At 48.3% G+C, this 15,925-nt stretch overlaps 1 protein-coding gene across 2 annotated transcripts in view; it reads right to left on the bottom strand.

The window, feature by feature from the left end:
- Positions 1-15,925, bottom strand: part of CABLES2 (Cdk5 and Abl enzyme substrate 2) — a 145,257-nt gene that overhangs the window by 27,945 nt on the left and 101,387 nt on the right. For both annotated transcript variants that reach the window (XM_085619754.1, XM_085619755.1), the window contains 2 exons: positions 8,193-8,355; positions 161-264 (listed from right to left, as the gene is read on the bottom strand). In XM_085619754.1, the coding sequence (XP_085475880.1) occupies positions 161-264; positions 8,193-8,355 (267 nt within the window). The remainder of the gene's footprint in view (positions 1-160; positions 265-8,192; positions 8,356-15,925) is intronic.

Genomic DNA, 15,925 nt, shown 5'->3' with positions numbered 1-15,925 from the left:
GAAAAGCAACTTTGGTGGAATAATTGGTGATCAGATGGGGGACTCAAAGTATTAAAGTTGTCAAAACAATTCTACCTACTCGTAACATATTTACTAGCCCTCCGTTCACCTCCACTTCCACCCACCATACCCAGAGATATACTTAAAAGTATGTTATTACCATGTATGAAGCGAAGATGAGAACACGTTTATGCTTTCCGAAGGGCCACTGGGGATCGTCCAAGAGGTTGGGATCATATTCAGTCACCTCTCCAGCATCGTTTCCTTGCATAACAAATACAGAAGAGATCAAAAAGGATGAAAAAAAGAACTACGAATGACAGAAGTAATAGTTTTCATATTGCATGTGTATATTGGGACTGTTACCTTGAAAACTGTGGTTTCACGCAACAAAATGTTTATTAAAAACAGCAAGGGAAGAACAGGTTACCTACTTTTGGTAACACTTTCTAGTGGATACTCTTACTGCAGATTCTTAATTTTACAGCAATGCTCCTGCCTCTCGACAGGTGGCGCTGTGTGGCTCAATTGGGACTCTGTATCGCCCACACAAGTAACAGAGAAGGGCTGCATATGAGTGCCAAACCTTTGTGTTGATGGAAGTTTCTTAATCTTTGTACTTCTGAGTCCAGAGAAGCAGAGTATCAGAGTAAAGTTTTCAGTGAAAAAAATACTTTTGCAACTTATGCTGGGCATCAAACTTTATTTAGGCCTTACAGATGCAAGCATGAAGAAAGTTGCATCTAAATATTAGTCTTAGTATTCCCTAGTAGATAAACCCACCACATCTTTAGCGGGGATAATAAGATGGTTGAAACAAATATATAGATGATCTTGCCTTGCCAACTCAAATAGGTGCTCAGTCTAGTCCCTGGTTAGGAAAGTAGTGATAGTTCAGGAGATTGCCATAAAGGCCTACAATGGCTGCCTAGCAGTGACACTATAGCACTCACAGTGGCAAATTGTTTCATGTAAATGTTTAACAGAGTGTGATCTTACGGAGTCTTGAGGAATGCCTTGGCACAGAGTTGTTTTGTTGGAGAAACGGTTATACTTCGATATGTTGGATTGCATTTTCCAAAAATTAAGTTAACTATTTGAACACTACGCTTTAATGCCCATCCTATCCCTGCGGATTGTCAGGAGGCAATCAGTTCAATGTGGTGTATGCTGCTGACATATCTAGGAAGATAAGATTCATGATATTCTACCCTCCCTGGCAAAACGGTGAAAGATGTGATTGATAGCTTTAGTGTGTCTCTTTTTATCTTGAACTGGGCTCAGGGGCGCAGGCCTGGAAGGTTGTTTTCCTTTAGTAAGTTCTTAAGCAAAGTTAAGATATAGCCTTCTTACATATTAGGTAGGAAAGGTTGGCTTGTAACAGGCTGAAAGTTATTTAGGTTTTGGGGTTTCTTTTTCAACGGAATGACTTTTGAATGAGTTGGGGACAATTCTTTGGATTAGCGAGGAGTTGTTGATGCGCCTCCAAATTGGAGCTGTTGATCATTTGATTCCCTTAAGAATTGAGGGAGGAATGGATCTGCGGCTATTTCACTGCGGGGCAAAGACCCACTCACTCTCGACTCTGGTGTTTGTCCAGAATTGATTTTGGGGTGCGCCTACCACCATTCCCCTCCCCAATATCCCTGCTCCCTTTCATACTCTGCCAACAGATGATATTTCCCCACCAAGAAATGGAGCCGTTTACTTAGGTACTGCAGTGCCGGTGGCGAAAGGTCCATTGGCAAGAATGATGCGGCACAAAGTCTGCGTTCCGTTTTCCAGAAGTGGAATGATGGCCTGGTTTAGTGATGATGGTTAACAGTTCTATTGCTTAAAAAGAATTACATTCTTGTTCAGATTTCCTGGTTGGGTTACATTTGTCATGATCACTGGGTGGGTTTTGCAGGAAGCCTTCTGTATTTTCTTCTTTTCTCCCTGAGAATTTGGAAACATTTTCACATTTTTATATTGAAGCATTGGGGATTGTTGTAGTTGGCAGCGTCAAGGTACTTCTTACTATCTAGAAGGTTTTGAGTATTACATAGCACAAACAAGACCCTTGCCAGGTGACAGAGCTCTTTACAAGTAGAGTGCAAAATATGGGATATAACAGGGGAGATATAGATAAACATAAAAATAAGCTATGTAAAAATACAGATGAGTGAATAAAGAAAAATATAATTGCACATATGGTAAATAGAGAGGTAGGAGCACATAGTCTAGCATAAGTCCCGACCCAAGTATATTCGAGATTGGAAGGAGGCAGCAAACAAATAGGGGGGAGGAGTCGATCAGGGTGAGCCGGAGGACAGTCCTCAATGCGAGAGGAATTTGCTGGAGAGAAAATATTTCCTTCCTTCCTGAAGGTGGGTGTGTATGAGTTGCATCAGATCTCGATTGGGAGGGAGTATCAAATTTTAGGGGCCATACCGAACAAGGATCGTTTGAATGTTTTTTTCCTTGAATTTTTGTGGCTTAAGAAGTGCTTCTTGAAGATCTGTTTCCACCCAACAAGGTCAGTTTCTGGGAAAGGTAGGAGGGGATAGTGTTATGTAGCGTTTTGTGTGTCATATAAGAAATTTTGAGATGAATCCTTGCCTCATAGGGTAGCCATTTCAATGACTGATGGTCGGGTGATACGATCACTTTTTTAAAAATCTAGTGACGAGCCTGGCTAGTGCATTCAGTTTAGCTTTCAATGGTGCAAGTGAGGTTTTGGGAGATTGCTCCAGTGTAAAACTACAGTTGTCTAATTTTGATAACACAAGCGCAAGAACTGCAGTAGGGAGGTGATCCGCGGTGAGTAAAGGTTTTAGTATCTTGAGAATATACAGCTGATGGTTAGCTCCTCTAGTGATGGCGCTGATGTGTTCTTGTATGGAGAGGTCTTTGTCCAAGTTATTTCAAAGGATATAGCAGAGTCAATGATGTGTAGGGTACAGTTAAGGGCAGTGAGACGGGGGAACTAGTCTTTGATGTCAGAGGTGGTGTGATCAGTAAGAATTTAGTTTTAAGGCCATTGAGTGTAAGGCGGTTGAGCATCAGCTAATGTTGCGTTTTAGTCACGGTGTTGTAGAGGATATAGATGTCCTTGGGGGGAGCTGATTTTTATGTAGAGTTGGGTGTTGTTGGCATACATGTGGTAGGAGATGTGGGAGTGATCGAGAATCACAGCGAGGAGCTCCATATATACGTTAAACAGTGTCGGGGAGAAAGAAAACAGCCTTGGGGGACACCCAGCGTCAATGGAAATTGATCGGGAAGAGTATGGTTGATTATGAAGCGCTGAGATCTGTTGTGTTGAAAAGAGAAGAACCATTTCAGCACAGTGCCCAAGAGGCCCATCTTGTGCTCTTGAAGGTTTAGAAGGGTAGCATGGTTGATAGTGTCAAAGGCTGCTGACAGGTCCAATTGGATTAGGAGGAAGGATTAGTTCTGGTTGAGTGTGCGTAAGGAGCCTTGGGGGAGTGAGGTATCGCCCTAGTCCATAATGGGAGTCGGAGGTGAATGGACTCGTTTATAAATTTGGGGGGTAGGGGATTGTTGAAGTGGTTGGAGAGTTTCAGGGGGGATAATAGATTTCAGGGGCCAATTTCATTGAGGGTTTTGAAGCTAGATCAGGAGGCATTATTTTTGGATGAGATGGTGGGGTAATTTCAGGGAAGGGAGTAGGGGCATGGCAGAAGTTTGATAGCCTTCTTGATGATGTTGGTGATTTGCTCAGCAAACATGGAGGCAAAGGCTTCACCGTTAGGCAGTGCTGTATTAAATGAGGAGGTGGGATTGCTTTTGCGGGTCGATCAGTTTTTGATAATTTCGAACAGTTTTTTTGGTTGATTATTTGCAGTATCCAAATGATTTTGGATGAAAGTTGCTTTGGAGTTCCTGATGCGTCTATTGTAGGAGTTTGAGATTGGCCAGGGAGGAGGTATGTCTCCTTGCTCTTTCTGAGAGTCAGAGTTGTCGGCATTCTTCGTTGAGGTTAGAGTTAAACCAAGGATTGGAGCTTTTAGATGGGATACGTTTTAGTTGTTTGGAGGCAAGGGCATCCATATCTTGGACATGGAGGTGAAGTAGTGATCAGTGATGTTGTGGATGTCATTCATGAGGATGGCGGAGCAGGATGGCATTATCAAGAGTCAATGTAGTGTGAGAGTTTATACTGTAGGTGTCTCTGACCCAGTGCTTGGCTTTTGTTGGTTGGCCTTTAGAAGTGGTTGCCTTTTTCCTTGATGAAGAAGGTGATGCAGTGGTGGTCAGTCCAATCACAGAGGAGAAAAAGTTGAATGGTATTCTCCTTTGCAATGATTAGGTCCGCAGTGGCTCCTTTGGAGTGGGTCAGTCTACTGCGGCTGGGATAAGGTTGAGATCCTGGAGGAAAAACTTGAAACTTAACGAGAGGGTCACTGGAATTGTTACAGTCAATATTGAAATCACCAAGGAAAATCTGGTTGTTCTGATCTTCATCGCCGCCTGAGCGGTCTAGTCTAATGATGGCATGGCTGGGTGGTGGGGTTGGGGGCAGGGGGACTAGAATGTCCATAGAAGAGTAGATCGTCACGTGATAGCTATCTAACTAACCCTTTAGGTCAAGAGGAGTGGTTAGGGTTGGGTGTGGATCTCCAGCGGGAGTGAGAGATCCCTGGGTAAGCAGGGATGGTGTCAGAGTGGTGGTTGGGGAGTTGTTTGTCTGGGCGTGCGTTAAGTGTGGGGACCACTTGTGCTCAAGGTTGGAGGTGATAAACAGTTTACAAATGTCAGCTCGAATCAAGCGCAGTTCTGTAGAGTGATGAGCTGAGAATCAGTGTGATCAGTCAACTTCTTTTTTGATAAATGTGAAATTGGTTTCGAAGAGGTGTTGTTTATAGTTTTTTTGTTAGTCTCAGTGCAGCCAGGGTATTAGTTAATGGATTTTGCCTCTTCCTTTCAAATTGCCAAAGTGTTCTCTTCATTTCTTCATTCAGTTTTTTTGATAATCAAACTGCTGAGGTTTTGGTGTTCTGTCTTCCCAGGTCTTTGGGAGCTGGTGCCCCTGCTATCACTGCAGATGAGTCTGCATATCAGTTGGTAGGCTCATTGGTGGCAGAAAGTCCGAGAAGGTTTGAAACTCTTCCTCAAGCTCTGAGGCCAGGTGATCTTTCTTTAGCATCAAAGTCATGGACAGCTAGTTAGTCAATACGAAACAGGTATGATGCCTCGAAATCGGTGTTGGACAAATCCAAGAAGAATCTCAATCTTGGTTTTAAGTTAAATACCCTGCTGCTTCTCATTCTCTTAAATGGCACTTTCTGACAAACTGAACAGTCTCCTATACTTTGACTTTCCAGCAAAGAATGAACATGTACGCCGATGACACCCAACTTGTTCTCTTCCTCACGGACAAACACCCAGTACCTGGATCAAGTTCAATGCCTGCATGACTGTAATCACCCACTGGATGAAGACCAATTGTCTAAAGCTGAACAGTGACAAGACCTAAATGGAGATCTCCCGGAAGAGCACTTCACCATGTGGCTCCACCAGGTGACCAGCAGTGATAGGACCATCGCCCACTCCCAACACCCATGGCAAGAACCTTAGGACCCATTATCAACCGCAAACATGATCGCCCAAGTCAACGTTGTCCTCCGCCTCATGCTTCCATAGCCTGAAGATGCTGAGGAAGACTATCAAATGGATCCCAAAAAGCACCCAGAAAAGTGTCATGCATGCCCTCGTCACAAGCAAGCTGGACTACAGGAACACCAGGATCTATCCCAGGATCAACACCACAAAAAAAAAACACACAAAAAAACACCAGAAGACTGCAGTCCATCTAGAACTCAGTAGCCAGAATCACTCAACCTCCCACGTGGCACTCACATCACACCATATCTGAAAAAGCTCTGCTGGCTCCCCATCCTCAAACTAGCACAAATCAAACTCCTTGCCTACACTTTCAAGGCACTGCATACCACTGGCACTCAATCGCATCTCCTTTCACAAACCTTCCAGAAACCTCTGTTCTTCTGGACTCTTACTTGCATAAATCCTAGAAAACCAGAACTGTCGAGCCTTCTCCTACATCGCTCCTAAATCGTGAATTGACCTGCGGTACACATAAGCCCCTCCTCCTCACTTCTTGATTTCCGCAAGAAGCTGAAGAGCTGACTTGGGATACCCTCCAGGTGATAGTGCGCTCTAGAAATATGCATAACATAACTGCATTATTTGACATTTTCTGATTGAGTTTCTTGGACGTTCACAACCTTTGCAGGACATTCACTTGCCCTAAAACTGGTGATTATCAAAAAGCGTACCAGGGAAAGTAATACAATGAAAAAAAAATAGGTTTGAATAAAACATCAGCACACAAGCACATTTATCTTTAAGAAAATTTCCTATTTGTATGAAAGTTGAAGCTAGAAGTTGTTATTTAGGATTTCAGATAATGATTCTCTGTTAAGTGTTCATAGGGACAAATGATCTCTCTGTATGTGGGATGTCGGACTATGAATGGAGGTCTTATGATGGCAAATCATAACCAGGCCACTTAGGGAAGAGTTACAGATCTACAGCCAAATTGTACAGCTTGTACCAGGCATACACCATCACTTACGTATGAGGTGAACAGCCAAAGCAGAGTTGTGAACCTTGTACCAAATCTGTCCAAGTGCAGTGTATAAAGTGAGGAGTGAATAAGGTATAAGCTCAGTGGTAGAGTTTGCACGCCAAAGGTCTGTGTAAGAAAGTAGGATGAACAGCAGAGGTGCCTCCATTAGGGTTAAGCAGTGTCGCCCACCCTGCTGCCAATGCAGCAAACCTGAAAATAAAGTGGTAATAAAATGATTTTATTACCATTTTGTTTTTCACTGCAGCAAGTGTTGGAGTGGGGACATTACAACTGACGGGCAGCAGGGAAGGAGGAGTGGTGGTGCACTTTTAAAGTGCGTATGTCACATTGGCCAGCTGTCTTGCATTGGCCAGTCTTACATGCACACTTTAAATCCTGCAACCCGAGCTGTCTTATGCATTTGGGTGGAGAGCAGGCACAGGCCTCCAGTGCCTGTAGGAAGATTGCTCCAGTCCACTCCAACCAATCCAGGCACTTGGCTCATATTGGTTAACAGCATGAGAGCAGAGCCTATACTGGTTAGAGGGCTTGGCTCAGAGACCCCTTGCTGCCTCTTAGCGATGGAATGCGGTTCCAGAAAGGAGTAGGCAATTATTTTATTTTTTATTTAATATATTGTTTTATTTTGTTTTACACACTGCCAGGTAGTATGAGAAACTCGCACTGCCTTTTGCCTCAATTTTAGAGCTTTTAATTGTGGCCCGTTATAAACACGGTTTATAATGGACCATGACTGAGAGCTTTCGGGTTGCTCCTAAGGGCATCCACGAAGAGTCCGCCTGATCGCCTCACCACTTTTAGAAGCAGTCAGCCGCCACTAGGGGGGAAAGGAGAAGAACAAAGGCTTTTCAACAAGAATATATGCACTCATGGCCATCGGGAGCTGCGTTTCAACACTAATCTGATATTTGCATCGAACGATACAATGTACATCTTGGTCAAAGAGTCGTTTTGAGGTCGAAAGGAATACCGCAACATGCCAGTTGAGGAGCTTAATCCAAATGAACATAAGGAATGCGGGGGAAGGGCTACATCCGATAAGAGCTTCCCCAAAGTTAAGGTCTGGAAAGCTTAGCCCAATTACAAGTCTACCCGGGCTCAACTAATACACATCAGACAAGTAGTCTTCAACATCTACCAATATATAAAACAGTTACCTAGCAGCTTCTGAGGGGATCCGAGATATACAGTAAGATTTCTAGACCATGGTTCAACCTCTTAAGTAGACTGTATGGCTCTACAATATTATCCATATTTGCCTGCACTGGAGCACCTTTTGTCATGCCTATTTTAGGACTCTTTACTGAGAAACAGCTTGAGAGACTAGGATGCATGAATTGTGATCAGCATAAATCTAATGATATTACACTGGTTAATCATACTTAATGTAAATATTTTACATTAAGGAAACCATGAGATGGTATGGCATGTTGTTGTGTGACATACTGCAAGAGGAGTTGGCCATGCGTCAGTAAAACACAGGTATAAAAAACATTAACGGAAAACATATAGCAGATAGATCAGTCTAGCACATTTATACCTTGCAAAAACCTAGTTTTTGAGAGTGGTCCCTTACCAAGCTCGGCTCCCGGAGAGACAGCACTAAATCTTGGCGTGCTAAAGTTACGTTTTGAAGAGTCCACCACACTACTTCGATTATGGTTCACTGTTGTCAAAGGTTCTGTTTTCTGACTAACGAGGGCATTTGTTGGATGCAAGAACCGAGCATAAGAAACCACCTGAGGGAAAAGAGAAAAATAATTAAATATTTTGTCAGACAATTTTCTTCCAATCTTTTACAGTCGGGTGTTCAATTGTAAAGCCTTCTATTCATGAAAATGTGAGTACCATTAAGACATTTAGAGTGTGCCAGAAGCAATTCCCTCCTGCCACCATGCCTCTTCCCATAGTTGCGACTAAACCGATCCCCTCCTGCCACCACGCCTCTTCCTATAGTTGCGACTAAACCAATACCCTCCTGCCGCCACGCCTCTTCCTATAGTTGCGACTACAAGAGTCAGACCTTCTTTGTTCCCTTGTGCTTTATGCTTCATCTATCTTGCTGCAGTGAGGGGAACAAACTTCCCGGGTGCCCCATTAAAGAACCCATCAGAGTTTTGAAGTGGTTACTCTTAAAGGTCGCTCCCTGATACATCCTACCAAGTTCATCATGCAAGACACGTTTCTTTGGCAGATTTTACATCCAAGGGGGAGAAAGGAAAGTGAACATCACAATTTTAAGAAAGCCAGAAGCTTCACAACAAATCCACAGTGCTCTTTATGGCAGCAGTTTGAGTGGTTTCTTATTTTTGTCGAGTACAACAGTATCCACCGAGGGGTTGGTGCATGTAAGGGGCAATTGACTCAATGAAGAATTCCATAAATGGAAATAGAGATTACAGAACAAGTTACTTACCTTCGGTAACGATGTATCTGTAAGAAACATTAGTTAGATTCCTCACCTTAGAATATCCCCAGGCGTCAGACTGGATCCGGAAGATTTTTCGTCAGCAATATCCCTTGCGCGTCACTAGGCGTGGTCTGCGGCTCCGCGTCCGTCGTCGGCGTCGTGCGCCGGAATGACGTCTTCGGAGTACTTACACGCCACCCTCGCGCGCTGACGTCATTTCTTGTACATAGCCTTCCGCGCCAGGAACGCAGAGCCATGCAAGATACCGACACCGGTGCCAAAAAATTCTAGGGCCCTGAAAGGGATAGCCTTAACCCTATATGTCAGTTCGCAGAACGGGGAGGATGGGTGGGTCTGTGAGGAATCTAACTAACTAATGTTTCTTACAGATACATCGTTACCGAAGGTAAGTAACTTGTTCATCTGAAAGAAACACGTTAGTTAGATTCCTCACCTTAGAATAGATACCCAAGCAATACCAACCCCGGTGGTGGGTCTGCGAACCAAGATCACACCAGAAAGTCCTGGAGGACAGAACGGCCAAAGAAGCCATCCCTCCGGACTTGGCTGTCCAGGCAATAATGCCTGGCAAACGTGTGCAGCGAAGCCCACGTTGCCGCCTGACAGATGTCCTGCCAAGGGCCCCCCCCGTCCCAAAGCAGTAGTAGCCGCTGTGGCCCGAGTAGAATGGGCGCGCAGCCCAACAGGCGGTTCCTTTTTTGCCAAGGAATAACAGATTTTTATACACAAAATGACCCACCGGGAGATGGTTCGTTTGTGTACAGCTTTTCCCTTCTTTGCACCCACGTAGCCAACGAAACGATGGTCGTCCACCCGGAACTGTTTAGTGCGGTCCATATAAAATGAGAGCGCACGTTTTGGGTCCAGACGGTGGAGCCGCTCTTCCTCTTTGGAAGGATGCGGAAAGAAGGTGGGCAAGGTGACAGATTGCCCAAGATGAAAGGGGGTCACCACCTTCAGTAGAAAGGAAGGACGAGGCCGAAGGACAACCTTGTCCGGATGAACAGATAGAAAAGGAGGCTTGGACGATAGAGCCTGGAGCTCACTCACCAGTCTAGCCGAGGTGATGGCTACCAGGAAAGCAGTCTTAAGAGTTAGAAGACGAAGAGGACAATTGTGAAGAGGCTCAAAGGGAGCGCACATCAGGAATGTCAAGACAAGATTCAAGTCCCACTGAGGCATTACGAAAGGGACAGGAGGGAACGTGTGAGTAATGCCTTTAAGAAAGCGTGACACTACAGGGGACTTGAAAAGAGAGGGCTGATCTGGAAGCCGTAAGAAGGCAGAGAGAGCAGCAAGATAACCTTTCAAGGTGCCCAGGGCAGAGCCCTGCCGGGCCAAAGAAAGAAGAAAGAGGAGAACCTCAGAAAGAGGGGCGGAAAGGGGAACCACAGCCTTTGCTGTGCACCATGCCACAAATTTGTTCCACCGGCAGGCGTATACCGTCTTTGTGGAGGGACGCCTGGCTGCCAGAATGATATCACAGACTTCAGGAGGCAAGTCAAATGGCATCAACTGCCGCCGCTCAATCTCCACGCATGGAGGTGGAGGCTGGACAGGTTCGGGTGGAGGACCGTCCCCTGCTGCTGCGACAGAAGATCCTCCCGAAGGGGCAGACGTATCGGAGGATCGGTCAACATACTGAGTAGCTCGGGATACCAGTACCTTCGTGCCCAATCCGGAGCCACCAAGATGACTTGGGCCCGGTCGCGCTTGATCTTCTTCAGCACTCTGGGCAGAAGTGGTATAGGCGGAAAGGCGTACAACAGACAACAGACCGCAACTCCACTCACGACGAAAAGCGTCGCCGAGCGAGTGCCGCCTTGGAAATTCCAACGCGCAGAACTGCTGACATTGCGCGTTCTCGCCGGTGGCGAATAGATCTAACCAAGGCTCTCCCCACTGCTGAAAGAGACCTTGCGCCACCTCGGTGTTCAGACGCCATTCGTGATCCATCATGCACCGGCGGCTGAGTTCGTCTGCTCTGGCGTTCAGAGAGCCCGCCAGATGTTGAACCACCAGGGTGATGCCCTGGTGTTCCAGCCATGTCCAGAGGCGCAGAGCCTCCTGACAAAGGGTCCACGACCCCACCCCGCCCTGTTTGTTGCAATACCACATGGCGGTGGTGTTGTCTGTGAACACCTGCACGACACTTCCCCGGACAGAGGGAAGGAAGGCTTTCAGTGCAAGTCGGATCGCTCTCAGCTCCAACAAGTTGATGTGGAGGCGAGACTCCGCCGGACACCAGAGGCCTCTGATCTCCGCCTCTCCCATATGGCCACCCCATCCCAGGAGGGACGCATCCGTCACTACGACATGCTCCGGTAGGGGTAGGGAGAGGCTCTTGCCCGTGACCCAATCGCGGTCCGTGAGCCACCACTGCAACTGCTGTGCAGTGCCCTCCGAGATCAAGACAAGGTCGGACAGGTTGCCGTGATGCTGGGCCCACTGAAACTTCAGGTCCCACTGCAGAGCCCGCATGCGCCGCCTGGCGTGATGCAGTAGTAGTATGCAGGAGGCCATCAGCCCCAGAAGCCGCAACACTAGCCTGACCGAAACCCAGGATAGAGGCCGAAAGATGGGAATCAGGGCCTGTATATCCCGGACCCGCTGTTCCGGTGGATGAACCCGGAACTGCGCCGAATCGAGAACCGCTCCGATGAAAAGGAGCTTCTGAGGAGGGGCTCAGGTGTGACTTCGGCACGTTGATGGAAAACCCCTGCAAATGCAGGAGATCCGCCGTAGTCTGGAGGTGGGAGACGACTGTCTGGGGCGAGCCCGCCTTCAACAACCAGTCGTCGAGATAGGGGAAGACTGGAACCCCTGATCTGCGCAGATGAGCTGCGACCACCGCCATCACTTTCGTGAACACCCGAGGGGCACTGGTAAGGCCGAAGGGGAGCACGGTGAACTGAAGGTGCTCCTGACCCACCGTGAACCGCAGGTAACGCCGGTGGGCCGGCAGGACGGGGATGTGGAAATATGCGTCCTGCAAGTCCAACGCTACCATCCAGTCTCCAGGGTCGAGGGCAGCTAGAACCTGAGCCAAAGTTAACATTTTGAACCTTTCCTTCCGGAGGAAGGCATTGACGTTCCGGAGGTCTAAGATAGGGCGTAGGCCCCCCTTTGCCCTTCTTGGGAACCAGAAAGTAGTGGGAATAACAACCACGACCTACTTCTGGGGTCGGAACGCGCTCGACGGCCCCCTTGGCCAAGAGGACCGAAACTTCCTCATGGAGAAGATTCAAATGATCCCCCGAGATACGGTGGTGCTGCGGTGGCATGGCTGGAGGGGTCGTCTCGAAGGGGAGGGAGTAGCCCCTTCGGACGATTTGCAGCACCCACCTGTCCGATGTGATGGACCGCCAGTGGAGCAGGTGATGGCGAACTCTGCCGCCCACTGGCGTGGAATGGGCCTGAAAGCTCGGACTAGGAAGACTTTGAGGCGGATGCTGCCGGGGTGGATGTGGACTGACCGCGTCGTCCTCCAGTACCGCCTCGGCGGCAACCACGTCCGCGACCGCGTGCAGGTTGGTTCTGCGGCCGGTGGCTAGGCAGACGTGAGGAGGTGCCCCTTCCTTGGCCACGAAAGGAGCGAAAAGCGGAAGTTTGTGGCCGCGGGGCCGAGAGGCCCAAGGATGTGGCCGTAGCCCGGGAGTCCTTGAAGCGAGCCAGCGCACTGTCCGCTTTCTCACCAAAAAGGCGAGCGCCATCAAAAGGCATGTCCATGAGGGTGCTCTGGACATCCCCTGAAAAGGACGTGGACCGCAGCCAGGCGTGACGTCGAAGTGCCACCGTGGTAGAAATCGCCCTACCCAGCAAGTCCGTAGTGTCAAGCCCACATCGGATTGCATGGCGCGCTGCATCTCTCCCATCGGCCAGGGCCGAGGAAAGCCGCGCCTGGGCCTCCTCCGGGCACAGTGGGAGCACGTCCTCCACCGCATCCCACAGAGAGTGGGAATAACGGTCCAAGAGACAGGCGGTGTTTAAAGACCGCAGGCCCAAACTGAGCGAAGAGAACAGCTTCTTACCAAACTGTTCCAGTCTCTTGGAATCCCGGTCCGGAGGAGCAGACGGGAAGGAGGATTGGGAGGTAGAGGCCTGGATAACCAGACTCTCGGGTGGGGTGTTGGGACAGAAAACTGGGGTCGCCCGGAGCAGGGCGGTGGCGCCTGGCAACGTTCCTATCCACAGGAGGGACTATGGAGGGCTTGGACCAGGTGCCCTGCAGAACGTCAGTGAGGGCCTCATTGAATGGCAGCAGAGGCTCAGTGGAGCATGCGGCAGACTGAAGCACCTCAGTGAGGATGTTAGTCCTCACAGCCACGGCAGGCAGCTCAAGCCCAAGGGCTTCGGCCGCCTTGCGCAGCACCATAGAAAAGGCTGCACCCTCCTCCGAAGCCACAGTCGGAGGAGAGATGAATCCAGTGTCTGGTGAGGTATCCAACCCACTGGCCTCCCCCAGTTCATCTGCCCAGTCCTGTGCAAGTTGGCTCTGAAGGGCCATAGGGTCATCAGACCCCTCCCAGTCGCCCCCGTCATCCGATTCCTGGTAAACAGGAGGAATGATCGGAGCCGGTCGATAGACAATATGTGTCTCTAGCGGCGTCGGATGCGGCGTCGGCGCATTGGCACTGGACAGGGGCTGAACCGGGGATCGACGTCGACCGGAGCCGGCGTCGGGGGTGGTATCGGTGTCGGCGGAGGAGGCGTAACGAGGTCGACCGGCGTCGACGGGGGCCCAGGCTGCGGGGGTGGAACCACCCGGATCCTCGGCCGAGTCACGCGACCGGCGAGGGGAGTCCGAAGAGCGGTGTCACTTCTTGGACTTCTTGGAGTGCCTCGACTTACCCGAAGACTTCGAGCCAGACGAGTGACGATGTAGAGTGCGGCTCCGCGACCGATCCTTGGACCTCCTCCTGGACCGGGATCGAGAGCGACGCGGAGCCGAGTGGCGAAGCTCGAGAAGCTTGTGGGACCGCTCCCGCCTAGCTTTCGAGGTCAGGGCCATACAGTCGGAGCACGACACCACGTCGTGGTCGAGGCCCAAGCAGTACAGGCACCGGCGGTGATGATCGGTCACCGACATCAGTCGGTGACAGTCGTCGCAGGCCTTGAAACCAGGCATCCTACCGGCACCAGAGTCGAGAATTGACCAAAAAGAGTCAAAAAAGTTAGTCAAAAATTGACTAAAGGGGTAGCTCTCCCGGATCTGCGCTTACTGGCGCGGAAAAAAAGAACTGACGTCAGCGCGCGAGGGTGGCGTCTAAGTACTCTGACGACGTCATTCCGGCGCACGACGCCGACGACGGACGCGGAGCCGCAGACGACGCCTAGCAACGTGCAAGGGGTATTGCTGACGAAAAATCTTCCGGATCCAGTCTGACGCCTGGGGATATTCTAAGGTGAGGAATCTAACTAACGTGTTTCTTTCAGATAGTGACATTTCCTTTACCTGAAAGCAATCTTCGTTAATATCCATAAACATTTGGGAGAACAGCAAGCAGAAGTAAGCTTAGTGAGAGAACGCATAAGGGAAAATATAACCAAAAAGATTATGCCGGGATGCTTGGCCCACTTGGGTGCCTTATAGGAAATGCCAGAGTTGGTCTCTTCCTGGGGCAATTACTGTGGGATGCAATCCAGTTGATAAGTAGATCGGTCTAGTCTTGTCACAAAAAGGGCAGTCCAGCTACAACTACTATGCCACATGTAACTTCTGCAGTGAGCAAAAAGTAGACTGAAAGGTTGCCTGGAATAATTACCAGCAACAGACTAGTTCAAGCATTCCGCACATTGTTTTTCACACTTGGGTGCTAGAATCCAGTCAAAGCACGGCAAGTGCAGAATATCCATTAGAAGGACTCTAGTAGCTCCATTTCCTATTATGTAATCGGTATTAGCCCCACCATAAAGTCTTTTGATAGTGAACGCTAATACCTAGCTATGGATTGTCTAGATGTTGTCATACCAGCAGAAGCAGAGCCTGATTAAAAACTATTCGTCTCTGCGGTGGAAAATAGATTCAGAAAGAAAGTGGGTAGAGAGACGGTTTGGTGTGCATAAGAATCCAAAACTAGCTTTAGATGGAAATATTGATGTGTTCTTAAAGTCACCTTCATTCTGTAGAAAATATGTATGCTTTAGAGAACAATGCCTGCATCTCACTGACTTCAATCGCTGAGCTAAGAGCTATTAGGAAACAAGTTTTCAAGGAACTATGCAGAGGACTAGAAAACCACAGGCTCAAAAGAGAACTCAGGTTAACTCTCATGGAGAAGGATGTAATTGGGATGGAGACTTTAAGGCCCTCCAAGGAAACATTTGTCACCGGAGATGTGGACAGAGAAATCTGAGGATTTCTCCTAGTAAGACTTAACAGGCAAAGTAAGCTTAGTGAAATGATGAAGTAGGGTAATAAAATATGTCCTCCAAAGAGTTGGGGTGTATGTCTAGTTGGGAAACTTTGTGAAGCTGTGCCACACCCTGTCCTTCTACAGTTCTGGCCAGCCCAGTTTGTTTTTCAGCGGAGAGTTTAACAAGCCTACAACCTCACTGGAGGCGCTCTTTGTTGTTTTTGTAGTCATCAAAGCTGAGCTCTAATGCTATTTGGTCACTGAAAGTGTACTGTTTTGAGTGGCAGTTACTACTGCACTCTAATACCAGAGAATGTAGCCGGTGATGGTTGTGACAATGGCGTCTAGCGTATAGCCAGTCGCCCAGGACATATTGTTTGGGATCAAGAACAAAATATTTTCATGTTTAATTTGTCCCTGGGACAAGTAGACCCAACCCCCTTGCAGCACAAACCCTTTGGCTGCCAGTTTACGGTACCACATTATGGATCAGAGAAGGGCATAGTCTGCAGTTCAGGTAAT

The sequence above is a fragment of the Triturus cristatus genome, chromosome 7 (genome assembly GCF_964204655.1).
Source record: "Triturus cristatus chromosome 7, aTriCri1.1, whole genome shotgun sequence".
NCBI classification, from domain to species: domain Eukaryota; kingdom Metazoa; phylum Chordata; class Amphibia; order Caudata; family Salamandridae; genus Triturus; species Triturus cristatus.
This window is presented reverse-complemented; position numbering and strand designations above follow the sequence as displayed.